General features: G+C 35.5%; 1 protein-coding gene across 1 annotated transcript; it reads right to left on the minus strand.

The window, feature by feature from the left end:
- Positions 1–20: 20 nt before the first annotated feature.
- LOC116006701 lies at positions 21–23,750 on the minus strand. The gene is made up of 8 exons (XM_031247180.1): positions 23,195–23,750; positions 8,839–11,079; positions 8,252–8,749; positions 7,655–8,125; positions 2,544–4,205; positions 612–1,241; positions 268–351; positions 21–81 (listed from the first exon to the last, which is right to left on the minus strand). Exons 1-8 carry the CDS (start codon positions 23,660–23,662, stop codon positions 70–72), a joined length of 6,066 nt encoding a protein of 2,021 aa, XP_031103040.1. The 5' UTR covers positions 23,663–23,750; the 3' UTR covers positions 21–69.
- Between the last annotated feature and the right edge of the window lie 416 nt (positions 23,751–24,166).

The raw sequence follows: 24,166 nt of genomic DNA on the forward strand, positions 1-24,166 counted from the left end.
ACGTACACCAACTTCTATCCTTTTATTTCAGAAAGAAATTCACATCATCACTGCCCAAACCATTAAAAGTCACACACGTACCTGAAGAAAAATTAAATATACAACTTGCTTAGTTGAAATCACCCTAAGAATAATTATTACTTTGTAATACTTAAAAATAATTAATTAATTTGTTATATCTAAGAAACTAAAAATAATATTTTAAAACCTAATAGTTAAAAAAAAAAATGTGATCAACCAATTGAAACAGAGGTATAAATTACTTACTATTTCTTGTTTGGGATTAGAGGTGCTGGGAATGTCGGATCCAATAGTGTTCACATTTTGCTCCCCATATGCTTGCTCATGTACCTTTATGTAGGAATTGAATAACAATACATTATTTTAATTTGAAGGAATGGAATAATATTGAAAGAGCAAAATTCAATTCTTCTAGCAAATAGCAATCAACCTCTGCTAGCGTGCATATATATTAACAACTTATAATCATACAATAGTTATTTTTCTCTTTAAATTAAAATACTCAATGTGAAAATTAATTAATATTCTACCTTTGAAATATATATCTTCTTTAATTTTCTGGAATATATATATATTTAGTAACCACTTACTTCTGTTGCTTGTGGCGGAAGAGGGGTGATGAAGAGGTTAACTACTCTACCGTCGGCGAGTATTTCATGATGAATCTCTTTTGCAGAATTAGCTACTCTTTCATGCACGCGAAACAATTCCATCACTTTAAGATTGGGTACGTAAGCAAAAGCAGATGGAATATTTTGTAGGGAAATGCAGCTTCTAAGTACTAAACGTTCTAACACTGGAAAGCTTTCATTCTTAGATGCCCATGTTACTAGGTTTGTCCTTCCGACGCGTAAATACTTAAGTCGTTTGAAAGTAACATCAGGGCTTAGATCCCAGAGTTCTCCAGAGAAGGCATTGTCATCCAATTTGAGCACCTCAAGCGTCTTCAGTGATCCCAATACAGTCATGTCATTCCATTGAAACAATGTACCACACAGGGTTAACTTTCTTAGCTTACTTGCAAACTTATCCAACATTGGGACCTTTAACGCCACTTTCTCAGAGTTTGCATGAAGCTTTAAGTTCTCTAGGCAGTTTAGCATTTGAAGAAGATTGTTGAACAAGCAAACTTCTTGATGACCTTGTTGCTGCAGAAGCCCTAGCTCTGATAAATTTCCACGTACACCCAATTTTTGGAGATTTGGGATCTTCCGAAAGATCTTTTTTGNGTCACTAAGCAAAATCCCAATGAAATATACTACACCATCCAGCCAGCTTAACACGTACACCAACTTCTATCCTTTTATTTCAGAAAGAAATTCACATCATCACTGCCCAAACCATTAAAAGTCACACACGTACCTGAAGAAAAATTAAATATACAACTTGCTTAGTTGAAATCACCCTAAGAATAATTATTACTTTGTAATACTTAAAAATAATTAATTAATTTGTTATATCTAAGAAACTAAAAATAATATTTTAAAACCTAATAGTTAAAAAAAAAAATGTGATCAACCAATTGAAACAGAGGTATAAATTACTTACTATTTCTTGTTTGGGATTAGAGGTGCTGGGAATGTCGGATCCAATAGTGTTCACATTTTGCTCCCCATATGCTTGCTCATGTACCTTTATGTAGGAATTGAATAACAATACATTATTTTAATTTGAAGGAATGGAATAATATTGAAAGAGCAAAATTCAATTCTTCTAGCAAATAGCAATCAACCTCTGCTAGCGTGCATATATATTAACAACTTATAATCATACAATAGTTATTTTTCTCTTTAAATTAAAATACTCAATGTGAAAATTAATTAATATTCTACCTTTGAAATATATATCTTCTTTAATTTTCTGGAATATATATATATTTAGTAACCACTTACTTCTGTTGCTTGTGGCGGAAGAGGGGTGATGAAGAGGTTAACTACTCTACCGTCGGCGAGTATTTCATGATGAATCTCTTTTGCAGAATTAGCTACTCTTTCATGCACGCGAAACAATTCCATCACTTTAAGATTGGGTACGTAAGCAAAAGCAGATGGAATATTTTGTAGGGAAATGCAGCTTCTAAGTACTAAACGTTCTAACACTGGAAAGCTTTCATTCTTAGATGCCCATGTTACTAGGTTTGTCCTTCCGACGCGTAAATACTTAAGTCGTTTGAAAGTAACATCAGGGCTTAGATCCCAGAGTTCTCCAGAGAAGGCATTGTCATCCAATTTGAGCACCTCAAGCGTCTTCAGTGATCCCAATACAGTCATGTCATTCCATTGAAACAATGTACCACACAGGGTTAACTTTCTTAGCTTACTTGCAAACTTATCCAACATTGGGACCTTTAACGCCACTTTCTCAGAGTTTGCATGAAGCTTTAAGTTCTCTAGGCAGTTTAGCATTTGAAGAAGATTGTTGAACAAGCAAACTTCTTGATGACCTTGTTGCTGCAGAAGCCCTAGCTCTGATAAATTTCCACGTACACCCAATTTTTGGAGATTTGGGATCTTCCGAAAGATCTTTTTTGTGCAACTTGCTGGTGATATTATACAAAGTGTGCGGATGCTTGTTCCTCCGGAGCTATTTTTGTGAGGGGACGGTAATTGCATAGGAGTGTTGGTGTGGACATGCCTTAGCTTTTCCATGTTCCATATGCCTCCATCAATTTGTAGCCTCGGTTCTGTGGTATTGATTACCAGAGTCTCCAATTCACCAAGATGTTTGAATGATTTAGGCAGGAAATTGAGATTATTGGCTGTGATAGCAAGATACCTGAGAAGATACAAGCCATAAATATCATTCGGTAGCAAGCTAGACCTAATGAGTTGTTGCTCAATATTTAACACCTTAAGAAGTGTAAAAGTGTTTGAGATAGTTGCTAACTGCTCTTGTGTCACATCAATAATCTCATCCCATTCTGAGGAAAATGCCGACAAAGAATGGACGTGTTTACCAAAAGGACTCCTCCTACTCCTCCTTTTGTTGTAGCAACTGAGGTAGAAATGAGATGGATTCTTTTCTGCAGCTAATAATATGTCCATAGTAGAGGAATGGAAACAAAGACGACCACGAGTTGAAGAAGAAGAAGAAGTATTCTCATCATCTAACTTTTGCACCTCATCATCTATTACCTTAAATAAATTTTTCCTTGTAGCTTCAATTTTGCAGAAATCATGAATTGCATCGTGGATGCGACACATTTTTATTTGACCATCTGCTCTTCTTTTCCTCACAATCACAAGATTTCTATCAACAAGATCATTCAAATATTTTTGAGCTTCAACTTCTACGTCTAAATGGTATCCAAACTCATCTACAGTTGGAATGAATTCTTCGGCAATCCATAAACGGATTAACTTCCAAACATCAATATCATGTCCTTGGGGAAAATATGCAAAATATAGGAAGCAATTTTTCAACATCTCATGAGGCAAATATTTATATCCCAACTTTATTAGCTCGTGGAAACTCTGGTGTTCTTGAGGAATTCCTGAATCAGCAATTCGTTGCCAGTCATCAATAGTTGTACACGTTCGTAGGACACCAGCAACCAGTACTATAGCAAGCGGTAGTCCTTGGCATTGTTTTGCTATTCTTTTCCCGACAGCTTCTAATGACGAGTCGCTGCAGCCCATTCCACCAAAAACATGATTTTCTATTATCAACCAACCATCATCGTCGCCTAACAATCGTAACTCGTGAGATTTCCAGGTAGGATTTTCTAGAAAGATATGAGTTCGGGTAGTCATCAGGACTCTACTTCCATTCAAATTTTCTGGAAATGCAACTTTCAAAGAATCCCAAACTTCTTTTCCCCATAGATCATCCAATACAATGAAGTATCTTTTAGCCTTCAATAAATTCTTTATTTTATCTCCCAATTCATCTTCTGAATCCATGCTAAAGTCTTCTGTATGCTTGGTAATTTGAGATAGAATGTTGATGAATTCTTGCCTTCTATTAAAGCACTGTGAAACATGAACCCATATGCGGCAATCGGTGAACTTTTGTTTAATTTCCGGGTCTTTAAAAAGCATTAAAGCAAGGGTAGTTTTGCCAGTACCACCCATCCCCACAATTGGGATGACAATGAAATTATTGGATCCCTCCAATAAACGATCTTTTATGGTTTCCAAATCATTCTTAAAACCCACTATCTTATTTTCATGCACCGGTCCACCCTGAAAATTTAAAGGAGAAAATTCATGAAAACACGAAACCCATACTAATCAAGTGCTGTGGGAGGGTGAAGGATTGTTATGCCGTGGACCCAGGTCCACCTTGTACCTGGGTCTACATTCACATACACTATACTCTACATTCACAATTTGTAAACATCACATTTACACATTACAGGATTATATGTTTAGTAACTATACTCTACATTTACATACACTATATTCTACATTCACAATTTGTAAACTCCACATTCACACATTCAAAACTCTATATTCACAAGTCCTATACTCCACATTCACAACTTGAGAACTCTACATTCACACATTACAGGGCTACAAGTTGTGCAAATTATATGGTGGACCATGGTCCACAATGCATTGTGGACCACGATCATAGCTGATACTGCAGTTGTGTTCAAAGGATACTGCAGTTGTGTTGAAAGGAAACTGCAGTTGCACGGAACAGAGCCCATTCATCCGTTCAAGACAACTGTAGTATCCGTTCAACACAACTGTAGTATCCGTTCAACACAACTACAGTTCCAGATGGATGACACGGCCTTTGTTCCGCGCAACTGCAGTTCCAGATGGATGACACGGCCTCTGTTCCGCGCAACTGCAGTTCCCTTTCAACACAACTGCAGTATCATTTCAACACAACTGCAGTATCAGTTTCACACAACTTCAGTATCAACCATGACCCATGGTCCACAATGTATTGTGGACCATGATCCATAGTATAATGACTGACAAGTTGCTAGAACTTCTTAACTCTATTACAGATTCACACATGCATAACTCTACATTCACGATTTCTATACTCCATATTCACAATTTGAAACCTCCACATTCACACATTTCTGGACAACTCTACATTCACACAATCATAAATCTACATTCACAATTTCTATACTCTACATTCACACATTTTTTGATAACTCTATATTCAGCAATATGTTTACTAATTAAAAAAAAAAAAGAAAAAAGGACAAAAACGACAAAAACAACGTAGTTTTGGACCCAGTCCACCTTGCAAGGTGGACCTGGGTCCACAGCATAATTTGCCGAGGGTGAAAGGAAACAAAATTGAAATTCACTTTCAAATCATTAGTACAATGTGCACTGTCCAAATGTTCAAATTAATTCTAATACTTGCCTTTGAACCACAAAAGGGCGGAACAAACTTTGAATTTTATAGCCTGTCAAACTATAGTGCTTTTTAGTCTGTCTCGCCAAATCTAACCATTTTGGCGAGGTGCACTGAAGTCCGCTTAGTATGTATACATTACTAACATTAGTGTGTATATATACATAATTTTATATAGAGTAATTAATATTACAAATGATCATCTAATTATTGAGTTAGTACTCTTTTTAGTCCTCAACTTTCAATTCGATCAATGACTTTCATTTTTTTACCACAAACAAATATTCATCTGTTATAATTTCTGTTAAATGGTTATTTAAAAAAAAAGGTTATTATTGTCAAATCAATTAATATGATTATGATTATCTCTTTTAGAAAATAAGTGGGTTAATTTAATATGAATGTGATCCATGGATTGCTCGAGCCTAATGCCAGACTGCCTAACCCAAGTATCCCAACACCATCAATTATAATTGTTAAATAAATGCATTTTGGAAAAATTTCCAACCGAGTTGTTCAAATAGTTGACTTGATAACAACAAGCATTAAAGTTTTAGAGATTTTAGTTGTTCAAATAGTTGACTTGATAACTCGATCGTACCAAAAATGAAATCTACTCAATAATCAAATATAAACAATATCCAATCAAATATTACCACATAGCCAAAGACCTTGTGGTCTAGTGGCACCCGGTGTCCCGGTTCACACTCCCACATGAATGATGGGAGTGGGTTTGAGCCTCAGTGGAGGCAATTGTTGACTCTTTGTGCCACTGTAACGATTTTAGTTTAAGAAGAAGAATATTTTAGCTTAACAATATAAAAATATTTTATATATTTATAATAATTTTACTTTACATTTTACAGTATGACTTTTATATCTATTAACTTAACTTTTATTAATATTGAAATTAATTATGTTGACATATAATTCTTAAAAGATGTAATCATAATCATATTCAATTAACTCACATAATTCTTTGAAAGATGTAATCATAATTATATTAATTAATTTGATGATAATACCCCTAGATTTGACCGTCATTAAACAAAAAATTCAATGGAGGACTATTTGTGGTAAAAAAATAAAAAATAAAAGTTAAGGTACTACGTATTTTGGTCAAATTGAAAGTCGAGAGCTAAAAGGAGTACTAACCCAATAGTCAAGAGGACTATTTGTAATATTAACTTTTATATAATTACATATATAAATATATGTTTTTTTTTATATTGACAAAAAGTGTATTACTAATTAATATATTGTATAAATGATTTTTTATTGACTTATTGATTAATGCATTATGTATTTGACAGTTTATTAGAACTTATTACTTTATTAGTTATTATTGTGTTGAACAAATTAATTAAAAATGCATAATGTATGTTTGAAATTTTCAAATTAGTTTAGTATATGCTTTTTATCAGTTTTATATTAATTTGAGAGTTAATTCCAATTTCGGTCCTAGATTTATAGGAGACAATCCACTTTTAGTCATTTTTTATTAAAAAATCCTCATTTGGTCCTAGTGTTATTGTGGCATGACCAATTTTAGTTCACCATCAACAAAATTGTTGAAATATCGTTAAATACAAAGACATTTCAATAATTTCTATACAAAGTATGTTAAACCGCTATATTTTTTATGTTTATGTTTTTGAAAACATTTATAATTGATGATCGAAATGTCCTTGTATTTAACGATATTTAAACTGATTTGTTGATAAAGGACCAAAAATGGTCCTGTCACAATAACACTAGGACCAAAAGTGGATGTTCTAATAAAAAAGGACTAAAAGTGGATTGGCACCTATAAATCTAGGACCAAAAATGGAATTAACTCTAATTTTTATTTATGTTTCAAATTTTTTAATTTTGGCGGGCTTTGCTTAGCCTCGCGGGCCTAAGGTGGAGATAGGCCGGCCTTTTTTAGGCTCGCCCACCCGGCTTGCAAATCATTATTGTTTGGACCATGGTCCACGTAGCTGCAAATTATGCCGTGGACCCAAGTACACCTTGCAAGGTGGACCTGAGTCTAATACGATGCCGTTTCACTATTTTTTTTTTAAATAAAAATACTAAATATATAGCCCTGAAATGTGTGAATGTGAAGGTTTCAAATTGTGAATATGGAGTATAGAATTTGTAAATGTAGAGTTATGAATGTAAATTAAATGCGCTTAGATTCTTAGAACGTAACTGAATTGAATGAATGGCAATTTTTGAATTGAACAACTAACGCAAATGAAATGATTTGAAATAATGATAATTTGAGAATAGTAGGTAAGTTTTTGTGGTACATACGTACCTTGGGTGGGCGCAGATCAATGTGTTTGTAGTCAAGTAGGTATAGAAAGTCTTGATCGTGGTCTTTGCCAATCCTTTTCATCTTTGCTCTAATGGACTGGATCTTACTCACATGGACTCTGGGCTTTGCTAAATATGCAAAGTTGTCCAATTGTAAGAGATGTTTTCCTTGATGCTTCTTCTCCAGTGCAAAGTAGTTGGCAACCGCATCCCACGCCTCATTCACAAGCAATCGGAATTTTTTCACAACTACTCTCAAAACACGGTGTTCATTGGCATATGGGTTCTTGCAAGCTTTCACTAGCTTCTCTTTAAACCCTTGAATGAGGGAGGTCATGTCCTGTATCTCTGCCTGCTCAGACTCCAGCGGGCCGTAACAAACCAGGTTTTCATCGACAATTTTCACCAGCTTCTCTATCACCACCTTTATATCCTCTATCACTTTGTCAATGACTGTCATCAGTCCCTCTCTCTGTAGAAATATATAGAAAATACAACTATAATAATGCTCACACTGCACGGATCGGATTGCTCATAATTTATTATATATATATATATATATATATATATATATATATAATGTACTATACGTACGTACCTGGATAGATAGCTGAACTCCTCGGGTTTTGTACATGCTGATGAGGGATTGAAGGTCAGTTTGGTGTTGTTGGCGAATCATATCCACCTCTGTCTTAACAGACTGGATCTCACTCTCACAAGATTTCAACTTTTTTATATTGATTGGTAGCGGAAAAGTTCTCAAGGCTTTGTCTTCGTACATCTTCTTCTTCAGTGCAATGTAGTTGGCAACCGCATCCTCGGCTTTATTCACAACAGTTTGGAAGTTTTTGACTATCAAAACATCCACACATGCAAATGGGTTCTTGTAAGCTTCCACCAGCCTGGCGTTAAACGTTTCGATGTCGGATGTCAGATCCTGTATCTCCGAATCTAGGACCACAAGAGGAATCCCCCAACTCTGCTTCACATTATTATTATTATTGTATGCGGCTACAGTTTGAACCAGCCTATCTACCGCCTCACTTACCTCTTGCTCTATCACCATGTCCATGGCTGCCGTCATTGGTACCTCTCTCTGTACGTTAACAACAGGAATTAAATGCATGCATTATTTGATATCTGATCGAGTGCATATTAATTATATTTATTATAATTAGTAATTACCTTTTCAGAGGTTATGACGAGCTTGATTTCATCGTTTCTTCCTTTGATCTCGTTTGCTGACTTAACTGCATTTTCACTCATGTGAAACAATTCCATTACCTTAAGGGTATGTACGTTACCAAAACATTCTGGAATTCTTTCAAGGGAGCTGCAGTTTCGAAGGACTAGACCTCTTAAAACAGGAAAGCTGATATGGGTGGCCAGCTTCCAAGTTACTAGGTTCGTCCTTCCAATGCGGAGATATTGAAGCCTTCCGAAAACAACATTATTGCTTAGTTCCCAATTCTTCCCCTTGAATGCATAGTCATCCAACTTCAGCACCTCAAGCTCCTCCAACAACCCCAATACTGCTAGGTCTTTCCACTTAAACAGTGTGCCGGAGAAGCTCAACTTTTTTAGCTTACATGCAAACTTGTCTAGAATAGGAACAGTTAACACTTTATTATACTGTCCATAGAGCTTCAAGTTTTCAAGGCACTTGAGCATTCCAAGATTGTTGAGCAAGCAAATATTTTTCTTTTCCTCTAAAAGTTTAGATAAATTCCCACGAACACCCAATTTTTGGAGATTGGGCGTTCTACTAAAGATCTCTTTTGTGCAACTTGTGGGTGATATTGTAGAAAGTGTGCGAATAGTTTTTCCTCCAGAGTTATTAGTTTTGGGAGGAAAGGGTAATTGAGTAGAGGTGTTGGTGCGTACATGTCTTAACTTTTCCATGTTCCATATGCCTCCCTCAATTTGTAGGGTCCTTGCTGTGGTTTTGATCACTAAAGTCTCCAATTCACGAAGATTTTTGAATGATTCGGGGAGGAGATTGAGATTGCTTGTGATGGCAAGATACTTGAGAAGATATAAGCCATACACCTCGTTCGGCAACAAGTCACAATTGATGGATTCAATATTCAACACCCTAAGAAGTGGAAAGCTGTTTGGGATGGTTGCTAATTTCTCATGTGCAAGACGAGTCTCACTCTTTTGTGTGGAAGACAGCAACAAAGAACGGATATGTTTGCCAAACCGATATGAACTCCTCCTTTGGTTGTAGCAATTGAGGAACAAACCTGCAGATGATTTATCTTCTGTTGCATCATCAAGTATGTCTGCAGTAAAGGAGTGGAAACCAAGACGGCGAGTTGACGATGAACAAGTATTCTCATCATCTAATCTTTGCCCCTCATCCATTATGTGGAATAAATCTTTCCTTGCAGCTTCGTTTTTGCAGAACTCGTGCAATGTGTCATGGATGCGGCATGTTTTTATTTTACCATCTGCTCTTCTTCTTATCACCTTCACAAGATTTCTATCAACAAGATCATTCAAGTATTTTTGAGCTTCAACTTCTACATTGTCTAAAGGGTATCCCCACTCATTTACAATTGGAATGAATTCTTCAGCTATCCACAAACGAACCAACTTCCATATAGCAATCTCATGTCCCATGGGAAAATATGCAAAATACAGGAAACAATTTTTCAACTTCTCATGAGGCAAATCATCATAGCTCAACTTTACTAGCTCATGGTAGCTTTGGTCTTCTCGATTAATTTCTAGAAGCGGATTATCAGCCACTCGTTGCCAGTCCTTAGAAGTTATACATTTGCGTAGGATACCAGCTACCACAACTAGAGCTAGTGGCAATCCGTTGCATTTTTTTGCTATTTGTAGCCCGAGCTTTTTTAAAACTTTGTCACTACATCCCTCTGTACCAAAAACATTATTTTTAATAAGCGACCAACCATCTGTATCACTTAACTTTCTTAAATTATGAGATTTCCAGGTAGAATCAACCACATTGTCATGCCTGGTAGTCACCAAGACTCTACTTCCATTCATGTTTTTAGGGAATGCAGTTTGTAAAGAATCCCAATCTTTTCTTTCCCATACATCATCCAATATAATGAAGTACTTTCGGTCCTTTAAAAGGGTCTGAATGGTATCTTTCAACATTTCTTCAGACTTGGTGGTTAAGTCTTCAGTACTCTTAGTGATTTGATATATGATGCTAATGAATTTATGTTTTCTATCACACCATTTTGAAACAGGAACCCAAATGCAAACCAAATCGTTGAGAGTGCTTAGTTCGTCAAAAAGCATTCTGGCAAATCTAGTTTTTCCAGTACCAGTCATCCCAATAATTGGGATGACATCAAAATTATCGGATGCCCCTAATAAACGAGATCTTACTGCTTCCAAATCTTTTTCAAAGCCGAATACTTTGTTTTCCTCAGCTGTTGGTCGAGCCTGAACGTGTAAAGAAGGAACCAAAAAAAAAACATTACTGATCAAGTGCTAAGACGATAATGTTGGTAATCGTTGAATAAGTCGATATATCAAATATATATATATATATATATAGAAATCTGTTCAAATGTGGTCGCGCCTTTCCGTGCGGTCGGTGCGGTTTACACCACTCAATGTTAAAAAATGCACCACTCAATGTTAGAAAACGCACCACAATGAAAATACACAAAACAGCATAAAACACACCACACACCCAAAATAATGCACCATAACTCCCCTGCCCCTAATGGTGTATTTGCTAATACTATGTGGTGTATATTTGCATACCTAGTGGTGTGTTTTCTGGTGATACGTACCTAATGATGCATATTTGAGTGGTGCATTTTATATCATTGAGTGGTGTGTATTTGTATACATAGTAGTGAGGCCGCACTGACCGCATGTTAAGGTGCGGCCACACCCGATTATGACCCTATATATATATATATATATATATATATATATATATATATATAACCATAAAGGGTTTCTTTAAACTTGCGGTTTAAACCCAACAAAAAGAAACATAAATCCAAGTTGTTTGTACACATATTTTCCTTAAAACCGATTCGCTACTTTCTGAGGGTGCTAGGTGTTAAACCCATAGCTTGAACTAGTATTTAGATGATTTTGTTATTTACTATTCTTTAGGCTTTAGTTTTGATTCTGTTGTAACTTCTTTTTGTAGAGTGCTATATATACCTTCAGTGTAAATCATCAATGAAATCAATTCATTCCTACTCTTTACATGGTATCAAGAGCTAGCAACTATTCTTACTTTTTTTTTTTACTCTTTTCCTTTTCCTTAGCCTACATTGCTACACAATGTCTACCACAACTGAAACAACCGCAATTATACACCCATAGTCCAAATTACTGCTCCTGCGAATTTCCCTATTAAGCTTACTTCCTCCAACTTTTCAGTTTGGAGACGACAAATCAAAGCCACTTTAAGTGGCTTCAATTTACTAGGCTACATTGATGGAAGTACTGTAGCCCCATCCCAGTTTTCCGATGTCGCGAAATCTATTCCAAATCCTAGCTATACAAATTGGTACCGTCAAGATCAAATTATAATTAGTGTCCTCCTTGGAAGCTTGACCCCATTCAACCACTCATCTCTTCCGCTGAAACCTCTCATGCAGCTTGGGAGTCATTAACAACGTGCTTTGCAAACACCTCACGTGGGCGAATTGTCTCGCTTAAATCCAAGTTAGCCCGTAATCCACGAGGTAATCGATCCATTGTTGATTATCTGAACGATATGAAGGTCATTACTGATGATCTTGCTCTCGCACAATGCCCAGTGTCCGATGAAGATCTTACGGTTCACATTCTTACTCAGATTGGTGAAGAATACAACTCTGTTGTATCAGCTGTACGTGTCCGAGAGTCTTCACTATCACTCTTTGAGCACTTTGAGATACTCACAGACCATGAGCGTATGCTAAAGGAAGCAGATGAGTCCCGGCAGAATGTTATTGCCATTGCGAATGTTACTCAACGGTCCTCAAACAATGGTCGTTCATCTCAAGGTAATTCTTATATGAATCGGCACAATCGTAGTCAGTTTGCAAATAACAATTCTCGACCACCGTGGCAAAATTACAACAGTGGACGAGCCTCCCAGAATGGTTTGGTGTGTAAGTTCTGTAATATTCCTGGACATGAGGTACGTTATTGTCGTAAGCTAATCCGATTTTTGACAGAGAATAATACCTCGCATGTTCAATCCGCAAGCTCGAGCCCGACCCCGTCTGTCAATACGTCTACGACACAACCTATGCTGACACACCCGTGGTTATTTGATAGTGGCGCTTCTCACCATACCACGTCGAGTACTTCACCGCTACATACTTTCAGCGAATATGGTGGTCCAGATGAGATACGCCTGGGTGATGGTAAGTGTCTTCCTATAACTCATATTGGTCACACTACCCTTTCTACACCATCCCGACCTCTTTCCCTTAATAATGTTTTGTGTGTTCCTACGTTACATAGGAATTTAGTGTCTGTTTCTCAATTATGCCACGCTAACTCTATTTCGATTGAATTCTTCTCTAATTTCTTTCTCGTGAAGGATTGTCGAACGGGGGTACCACTGATGCAGGGGGAGACCGTTGATGGTGTCTATTACGCTCCTACCTCATTTATGCCTCAAGTCAATGCAACGAATTTGGTGTCTCTGTCAGATTGGCATCATCGTTTGGGTAACCCCTCTAATAAAATACTTGTTCTGTTTTAAGTCGTTGCTTCAATGTTTCCAACTTTCCATTAAATCGTTTTCACTCTATTTCTTGCAACATTAATAAGAGCCACAAATTACCCTTTGTAAAAAATTCTATGGCGAGCTCGCCTCTAGAACTAATTTATACTGATGTTTGGAGCTCGTCACAAAAATCAATTGATGGCTATACTTACTATGTTATTTTTGTTGACCACTTTACAAAATACATTTGGTTCTACCCACTCAAAAAAAAGTCAGATGTGGCTCTTATTTTTCCACAGTACAAAAGACTTGTAGAAAATTATTTCAATAAAAAAATACTCTCAATATTCTCAGATAATGGAGGAGAATTCATTAAACTTGTTCCTACATTTAATAATGAGGGGATTTTTCATTTCACCACTCCCCCTCATACCCCTGAGCATAACGGAACGGCTGAACGTCGTCACCGCCACATAGTTGAGACTGGTATGTCATTATTACATTCAGCTTCTTTACCTTTGTCTTTTTGGTCTCATGCGTTCCAAACTGCAGTTTATCTCATAAATAGGTTGCCCACACCTATCTTGGGTAACCAATCTCCTTTTGCTGTCTTATATAAAACTCAACCCAATTATGCTAAGCTCCAGCCGTTTGGATGTTTATGTTTTCCCTGGCTAAAATCGTACCGCTCACATAAACTTGAGCCTAAATCATCTTCTTGTATTTTTTTGGGTTACTCAAATTCAAAGTCTGCCTATAAATGCTATGAACCTAATAAAAAAAAAGGTTTTCTCTCTACGAATGTTAAATTTGTTCCAACCCAACTTCCCTACAAAACTCTAAATGTGGATGATTCTGCAATTTCAACCTCTCGAGTCACAAATAATGTTTGTCCATTTTCCAATCTAGTTACACAGCCACGTCCGTCTAGACATGCAAATACAACTCCTACGTATGATTTTCAGGTTTCTCAACCGTCCGTGCCAGCTCCGTCGCCGATAGCAACTCCTCCGCCGGCGGTCGATCTCTTCCAGTCTCAACCAACGTCCGTGCCACCTCCATCGCCATTAGCTCATGTTTCGTCGCCCAGTAGTCGTTCTCCGGTGTTGTCTCCACCACGTACGTCATCGCCTCCTTCGGCGTCATCCCCTAATCCGACGTTATCTCCTCTTCCAGCGTCATCTCATCCACCAATGTCGTCCCCTGAACTGGCGTCATCCCCTCCTCAGGCGTCGTTCCCCACATCGGCATCATCCCCCACTCCAACTTCGTCTAGTAGCACACCGGTAGTCGCTCCACGTCAGGTACCTACTACTCGACCTGTCCAGAACCGCAAGCCTAATCCTAAATATTTTGGTCTTTCATTTGTCAATACCGCCTCATCAGTACATCCCTTACCTCCTCGTCTTGAACCTAACACCATCACCCAAGCGTTGAGAGATCCTTTGTGGCGTATGGCAATGGACGAAGAGTATGAGGCTTTACTACGGAATATCACTTGGGTTTTGGTACCATGACAATCCAAACCGGTAATTGGGTGCAAATGGGTGTTCCGGGTTAAATGTAAGCCAGATGGTTCTGTTGACAAGTATAAGGCACGGCTTGTAGCGAAAGGGGTATTTACAGCAAGCTGGGCGTGATTTCTTTGAAACATATAGCCCAGTAATGAAACTTGTTACTATACGTGTGGTTATTTCTTTTGCATTGCATAATAATTGGCCTATACGGCAGTTAGACATTAATAGCGCATTTTTGAATGGAACGTTGACTGAAACTGTTTTTATGGAACAACCACCGGGTTATGTTAATGTGGATTTTCCTTCTCATGTTTTTCAGCTTAAAAAAGCTTTGTATGGCCTTAAACAGGCACCGCGAGCCTGGTACCTTGAGCTTAGCCGTTTTTTGTTGCGTTATGGTTTTGTTAAGTCATAGGCAGAAACTTCCTTATTTGTTTACTCAGCTAATGGCATTCTCATGTACATTTTGGTGTATGTCGATGATATCCTACTGACCGGGAGTAGTGTTGTATGTGTTGAGCAGTGTGTACGAGCATTGTCTAATGCCTTTGCATTGAAAGACTTGGGTCATGTTCATCATTTTCTAGGTGTGGATGTCATTTCGACTATGGCTGGTATGTTTTTGTCCCAATCACAATATATTTCTAATATTTTGGTCAAATTTCACATGGATGGTGCTAAGCCAGTTTCCACGCCCATGAGTTCTTCAGAGGTTCTCCCTTTGCCGGACTCTTCTACAGTTGTTGATCCTACAGGTTATTACAGGCTTATTGGTATGTTGCAATATTTGAGCATTACTCGTCTAGATGTTTTGTTTGCTGTGAATCGTTTGTCACAGTTTATGCATGCACCATCTACGACTCATTGGTCCACTGCGAAGCGTGTTCTACGCTACCTTAAAGGGACATTGTTCCATGGGCTATTTCTCAAAGGTACCACTTCTTTTCAACTTACTGCCTTTTCTGATTCCAAAGGTACCACTTCTTTTCAACTTACTGCCTTTTCTGATTCTGATTGGGGTGGCTCTTTTCAACTTACTGCCTTTTCTGATTCTGATTGGGGTGGCTCCAGCACTTTGGGTGCCTTTTCTGATTCTGATTGGGGTGGCTCCAGCACTTTGGGCCGTTCTACCACTGCTTATGTTTTGTACCTCGGGGGTAACATTGTTTCTTGGAAGTCAATGCGTCAGAAGTCAGTTTCTCGTTCTTCCACTGAGGCAGAATACCGTGCCCTTGCGAATGCTACTGCTGAGGTTTTGTGGGTTCAACATCTCTTGCGAGAGCTACACGTGGTACTGAAAAGCTCTCCTATTTTACTATGTGATAATCTTAGTGTATATGTCTGCAAGAATCCTGTGTTCCACTCTAGAATGAAGCATCTTGCCCTTGACTATTTCTTTGTTCGTGATTGGTGACGTCGGGTGCTTTGGTTGTTCGTCATCTTTCCTCCAAAGAGCAGCTCGCTGATATCCTCACAAAGCCGTTGAGTCGTGCGCCTTTTCAACTTTTTCGGTCCAAGATTGGAGTCTCCGATGGATCCTCCATCTTGCGGGGGCATGTTAAACCCATAGCCTGAACTAGTTTTTAGATGATTTTGTTATTTACTATTCTTTAGGCTTTAGTTTTGATTCTGTTATAACTTCCTTTTGTAGAGTGCTATATATACCTTCAGTGTAAATCATCAATGAAATCAATTCATTCTTACTCTTCACACTAGGAACGTTGTAGCGTCAGTCTCCTAGGATAAAACTGATTACAACCTTAAGTTAGTTTGAGTACTCAAACGAAAGGTCCGGCGAACGAGAACAATGGAAGAGCAATCCGTACAATTTACGGAAGTAATTGGCAGAATTTCTCTTTCTAAGAAAACGATTTTGAAAGAGAAGGAAACAAAATTCATATTTTGACAATTCAAAATCAGCAGCTAAAAAAATTTTGCCAACACCACAACGCTCAATCTCCCGGGATAAAACAAATTAGGACATTAAGTTTGAGCACTCAAACGAAAGGTCCGGCAAACGAGAATAATGGACGAGCAAACCGTACAAATTACGGAAGTGATTGTCATAATTTCTCTTTCTAAGAAAACGATTTTGAGAGAAGAGGAAAGAAAATTCAGTCGACCTTAAGTTTGAGCACTCAAACGAAAGGTCCGGCGAACAAAAACAATAATGGGCGAGCAAACCGTACAATTTACGAAAGTGTTCCGTAAGAACAATAATGGGCGAGCATACCGTACAGTTTACGGAAGTGATTATCAAAATTTCTCTTTCTAAGAAAACGATTTTGAGGGAGGAGGAAACAAAATTCATATTTTGACCGGTCAAAATCAATAGCTAAAAAAAACCCCTAAATAAATCATATTAGTAACCCCATAGAATTCAATTAGAGAAAGCCTCTATGCTATACAATTCAATATGATTTTTTTTAAAAAAAAAAAAAGCAATAATGGGCGAGTAAACCGTACAATTTACAAAAGTGTTCCGTAAGAACAATAATGGGCGAGCAAACCGTACAGTTTACGGAAGTGATTGTCAAAATTTCTCTTTCTAAGAAAACGATTTTGAGGGAGGAGGAAACAAAATTCATATTTTGACAGTTCAAAATCAACAGCTAAAAAAGCCCCCACTAAATAAATCATATTAGTAACCCCCATAAAATTCAATTAGAGAAAGCCTCTATGCTATACAATTCAATATGAATTTAAAAAAAAAAAAAAAAAAAGCTCTTGTATATATAGTGGTGCAAACCCACTTTCCAAGCCAACATGGGACAAGTGCTTTTACAAAATCTTTCCACCTTCATTTTCCAACTCAAATGGGTCTACTTTGAGAATCAATTTCTCATTCATCTACTATCCATTTTGAGCGTACAATGTATCAATTTCTTTGTCTCACTATGAAGAACTCGAATCTACTTTAATCCAACTCAAAAAGAAAGTAGACCCCACATATATTTGTATCATAAAATAGCCACTTTCTATGCCGTTTTATGCTAATATTCCATCAGATAATAACAAAGATTAAATTTATTTGCAGATCTTTGAATGTTTAAACTCTAATTTTTAGCAAAGGAGTGTACCAATTCATAAGAAATATTTTAATGGTAAAAAATTTCTGGCTTAATATTCTTCATCTGTATACATGTCATTATTTGATTGGTTTATTTAATATTTAATTAATAATTAATAAATAAATTCAATTTTTAACTTGTTATAGGATCTACCAATTTATGAGTAGTCAATGAAGGTAAAGAGTTTCATTATCACATTAAGAAAAAAAAATTATTCATATTTTAACGTGGCATATATATGCCCTATAATGAAAAGAATCCGAAAATGCATGCCCAGAATAGATGATGGCTATGTTTGGCAAACCTAGCTGAAAAGGTAGCTGAAAGCTTAAAAGTAGCTGAAAAGCTATAAGCTCGAAGCTGAAATCTGAAGAGCTGTTAAGCTAGTTGTTATGCTTAAAAGTGTTTGGTAAACTTAACTTTTTGATAAGCTGGTAAATGTAAAAAGACTAAAAAGGACATCTTCATACAATTTAAATAATTTTAAATTTAAATATGTTTGTTTATATATTAAAATATAAAATAATGAAATCAATATTTTTAAATAAAATATAAAGTAAGAACATATATTTGAAAATATATAAAGTAAAAAAAAATGTTTATAATTCATAAGATTAGTTCATAAAAAAATTAAGAGTTTATTACCAAAATAGTCCCTCGACTATTGTGAAATTACCAATTTGGTCCTCAACAATTTTTCGTGACCAATTAAGTCTATCGACTTTGAAAAATTTAACCAACTTGGTCCTCCGTTTATTTTTCTGTTAAACATCCATTAAATCGGGACCAAATTTGTAATTTTGCTATAGTCAATGGACCAAATTGGTAATTAATTTTCACTGAAATGGTCCCTTGACTATAGAAAAATTACCAATTTGGTCCTGATTTAACGGATGTTTAACGGTAAAATAAACGGAGGACCAAATTGGTTAAATTTTTAAAAGTCGAGGGACTTAATTGGGCACAAAAAATTGTTGAGGACCAAATTAGTAATTTTGTAATAGTTGAGGGACCATTTCGGTAATAAACTCAAAAATTAATGTTCAAACACAAATGTCAAACTGAAATTACAACCAAACATAATTGAAAAAAAATGTCAAAAGGGTTTTAATTGAGAGGGGTAAAGGATGCCATTTATTTAAAATAATAAGGATAAAGATGGAAAAAAGTTAAAAAGCTACTAGCTTATTTTTTAAAAGCTACCCCAAGTAACATTTCAAAATAAGCTCTTATTTTAAGCTACTAGCTTATTTTGAGAACATTACCAAACAGAGCTTATAGCTTATTAATAGGTCAAAATAAGCTATAAGCTCCTAAATAAGCTCTGTAAAACAGAGCCGATATGTTACGTACACCTATTGAATGTGCCAATTACACTTGCTAATTATGCTAGACCATCCTATTGGTTCTTGCTTTATAATGGTCAACAATCTTTGAGAGGATTTTTAGTAAGAATATGGTATTTTCTTGTGTGTTAGACTTGGATAATTCTCCGTGTAATTAAGTTAGTAATTTAAAACCCCTAAAAAAATTCATTTATAAAAGTATTATCAAATTGTTCAATCAACAAAGGATCAAAGGTAGTGAATGATGAGTAGTGAAGGATGTTGACAAGTGGAGAAGTAAGACATCCTCAGCTCATAGTAAAGCTTAATTAAGCAGTATTATATTGTAAGTATAGTTCAAGAATGCTTATGATTTGTCTTAAATTATTCAGAGTTTGAGATCGAGTCTCATGTTTACAACCAAGCTAAATTTTGGAAGGAGATTTGAGGAGAAACGGCAACCTCTATACCTCCATTATAAGTTTATTAGTTTAAATGTGTTTGTAATTTTGCTTTAAAATTTAAAAATAATGTTAATAGTAAGAATTGAACTCTTAATTTATCCTTTATTCTTAACCTAGATTAATTAAATGCTAAAGAATTTTCAAAAAAATAAAAATTTAAATGCTAAAGGCATTTATTAAATTTTTTGTATAACAATATATTTATTTAAATCATTCACTAACATTATATAGTTATATAATTATAACGCACACGCACGCGCGCGCACACACACACATTAATGATCAAATGAGAACTGCACCATAGGTAAGAATGTGAGAACCAACATGAATGTACACAATCTACTCCAAGGTAGATTGTGTGCATTGTGTGCATTTATATTGTAGTTCACAGTTCTTACCTAAGGAGTAGTGGTCCCTTGAACGCAAGCATATATATATATATATATATATATATATATATATATATATATATATATATATATATATAACTTAGTCATATTATGTTTTTAAATTTTTACAAGTCTTAATTAATACGTTTAATTGTAATTTTATATTAATATTAATATAATTATATATATAACTAATGTAAATTTTATTTATTACATAAATTAAGTAAAGTTATAAATTATACATTTTATAGACTTCATAACTTAATAATATTATAATTATAAAGTAAAAATAAAAATATTACATATAAATTATATCAATGTTAAATAAACTATAAGTATATTTCAAACTAGGACGACATATACACTAATAAATACGGAGTATAAAGTTATACATAATTCAATTAATCTAAACCGACATTTCTAAATTCTAACTAAAAATAATTAATATACTTACACAGTTACACTATAATATAATATATACAGTAAGCTTTTAACTTTTCATTATTTATTATTAATAATTTATATTGTAATATATTTATTAAAATTTTATTTAAAAATGTAATAAAAATATATTGAAGGTGAACTCACATATAAATTTCATGTGTGTTATGTTTCGCATCATTTCTATAAGAAGAATAGTTTTCAATAGTTCGAGTTATCGGGCTAGCCCATTTAATTTTGGGCTAGCCCTATTGGGTCATCGGCCTTATCGGTTTCGGGCTCATCGGACTAATATTTTTTATCTAGTTAACCCGTTCGAGCTATAGCTCTGTCGGTTTTGATTTTATTGGGCCAGCCCATCGGGTTCGGGCCCGATTATCATCTCTTTATATTAGTGTATATTACTAATATTTGTGAGTCTATAGGTAAGAACATGAGAATTACATGAATGCACTGAAAATACTATACAAATGCACTGCAACTACTCTAGGGTCTGCATTTGTCCTCCAAGCATGCTTGGAGTATATTCGTTGCATTCATGCTGTATATTCAGGTGAAAACATCTCTTAATGTGAGAACATGCGGAATTCTTTGGTAATGCACGATAAGTTCTACATGAATGCACAATAACTACTCCAGCTTCATGACTAGTACACGAATGCATCACACATTCGTGTAATAATTAACGTGAATTCATGTAGTAGTTTTGGTGCATTCATGTAGTAGTCACGGAGCTAAAGTAGTTATTGTACATTCACGGAGAACTTATTGTGCATTACTGAAGAAGTCCGCATGTTCGCATGTTAAGGCCGGTCCGCACCTTAATGGGACCCTATGTACACATACATACATAATATATATATATGTGTGTGTGTGTATTAATACATTGTATAAATAATTTGTTGTTAACTTATGGATTAATGCATTATGTATTTGACTATTTATTAGGGCTTATTACTTTATTAATTAGTTATTGTTGTGTTTAATAAATTAAAATTGCATTATTTATGTTTAAATTGCCACTTTCTTAGACATGAATCCAACTGGCAAGTGGTGAACCTGGATCCAGAATTTAGCAGTTTCCAAAGCCACCTTCCCCAGATGTTCATCCTGGTTTAAACAATTAAACGCCGCAAGCTAAGACCACAAGGTTCTGATCAAAACACCACGGCCAGTCGTCTAGCACGCGAGTAATATCCATTTAATGATAGAATTGAAAGAGGAAGCACTCATGTCCAATTTCCTTGATACTCACACCTCTACATGGACGCCAAACACTCGATCGACATAACATGGCAAATTATTGTGTGGACCATAATTTACATAGTGCTGTGTAGACCATAATAAAAAATACATTTTTAATATATAAAGTATACATTATTTGTGTACTAAATGTACATTATATAATATAAAGTACATCCTGTACACAAATAATGTACATCCCCTGAATGCAATGTATATTTTTAATATATTAAAAGTATATTAATTTTATATTGAATGTACATTATTTGATAGTATAGTCCACTCACACAGTACAATAATGATTGCATGACATCTCAGAAGACCGTAAATTTGACGGGACGTTCTGTACTAAGCTTACTAAGCAATCTCGGAAACTTATATCATGTAATAAGGTCCACATAGCTTTGTAAACTCTAAGTTGAAATGATGTCATTTTGATTTTTAGAGTTCAAGAGATTATATAATTTGTTTTTATAATCCACACTATGTAAATTTTGATTTTCCAGGTTGTATCCACATAAATACTAACCTATTCTAGGTATAGAATTTATACTCTTTAAGTATAGAATGTCATAACACAAGACACATACACATTTATATATTTATTTATTTTTAATTTAATTTAGGCACAAAATTTATCTTTATAGGCACAGAATTTCACAACATAAAATTCATAACATAAGACATGCAATATGTTGTGTGTTACAAAGCTACTAATTTGTTTTATGTATGGAATTTAGACTCTTAAGATAAGGTACAAAATTTCACAACACAAGACACATACACATGTTATATATTTACTTAATTATTTTCAAATATGATTTTAGGTACAAAATTTATGTTCATAGACACAGAATTTCGTAACACAAGACGCGTAAATTAATAACATAAGACACACAATATGTATGTTGTGTGTTACATAGCTACTAATTTGTTCCAAATACATAATTTATACTCTTATGGTAAAAAATTTCATTAAACAAGACATACACATACTTCATAGTATTAAAAAAAAAAAACAAAGATAACATGAATTGGACAACCAAACTATCGTCGTCAAAATTAAATAAATTATCGTAAAAAACAATGTCATACAGAGTCCATAGTACACCACGAATCCTGGTCCCGATATAAAGATTGGACTAGTTAATAGCGGGAATTGTTCTAAAAGAATGGGTGGAAAGGCGATGAGAGAAATGATTGTTCAATAAATGTTCTCTCTAGCTAGCCCTCCCTATCTATCTACAATGCAACCTGTTATGGTTTAAAAGCATATTCTACACAATTTACCCATCAATCCGATCCCATATGATATATTTATGTAACGAAATACGATCCAAGTACGGAGTATTTTAATTGCTGAAACCAATATAATAGTTTGAAATAGTTGAACTTAAAAGGAATAGTTGATGTATTACCTGGAGAGTTTTCACATTATTGTATTGGCCTTTGATTTCGAACTGCATGAGATATAGAAGTTCTTTTTCGTGCTCTTGGCGAATCGCTTTCATCTTTGCCCTGATGGACTCTATATCGCTCGCATAGGCGCTGACCTTACCACAAAGTGGAATCCTATCCCAGGACTTTAAAATGACATGGTCTCCGTGTCTCTTATTCAGTACAACGTATTTGGCAATCGTATCCTTGGCTTCATCAACAACAATTCGGAATTTTTTGACTATTACTCTCAAAACATGGTGGTCGTTGGCCCTTGGGTTCTTGAAAGCTTCCCCAAGCCTGGCGGTAAACGTTTCGATCTCGGAGGTGAGATTTATTATCTCAGAATCTATGCCACGAGCCCGCTTTACATTGTCTGTTACAGTTTGGACCAAAGCATTTACCCCCTGTGTTACCAGTTCCTCTAGGACTTTGTCCACGACTATCATCCTTAGCTTGCTTGCTTGCGCTCTCTCGATCACTATCTCGCAGGGAATTGAAGAAATAGGAAATGCAATTATGCAGGAGGTATACACTATACAGTGGATTAGATGCTAATGCGCGCTGAGTGTGAATACTTTAATTTTTTTGAAGTTGACTTTGCATACAATTAGTATTTAGAATGAATTCCATTTTTTGTCCCATTGTTATAGGGAGAGTCTAATTTTAGTTTAGCTTAATTAATTTTGCACATTGCGACCACTGTTATTAAACGTGTTCCACTTTTAGTCTATCATTAGTATTTCCGTCAAGAGGCTGCGTAATCTATCTAGGGATATTTTGGTCTTTCTATGATTGTCTCTTCTCTTTTACTCTTTTTTACGACAACCGGTTCCAATTAATCACTCTATCTCATTGAGAGATCATGGAGGTGGGTCAATCGCCTCCAAAAGTGGTGGTGGAGGCGTTCGATCGTGTCTGAGATATTCTGGTCGATTTGCGTCGTAAGGGGT

Source organism: Ipomoea triloba, chromosome 15 (genome assembly GCF_003576645.1).
Source record: "Ipomoea triloba cultivar NCNSP0323 chromosome 15, ASM357664v1".
NCBI classification, from domain to species: domain Eukaryota; kingdom Viridiplantae; phylum Streptophyta; class Magnoliopsida; order Solanales; family Convolvulaceae; genus Ipomoea; species Ipomoea triloba.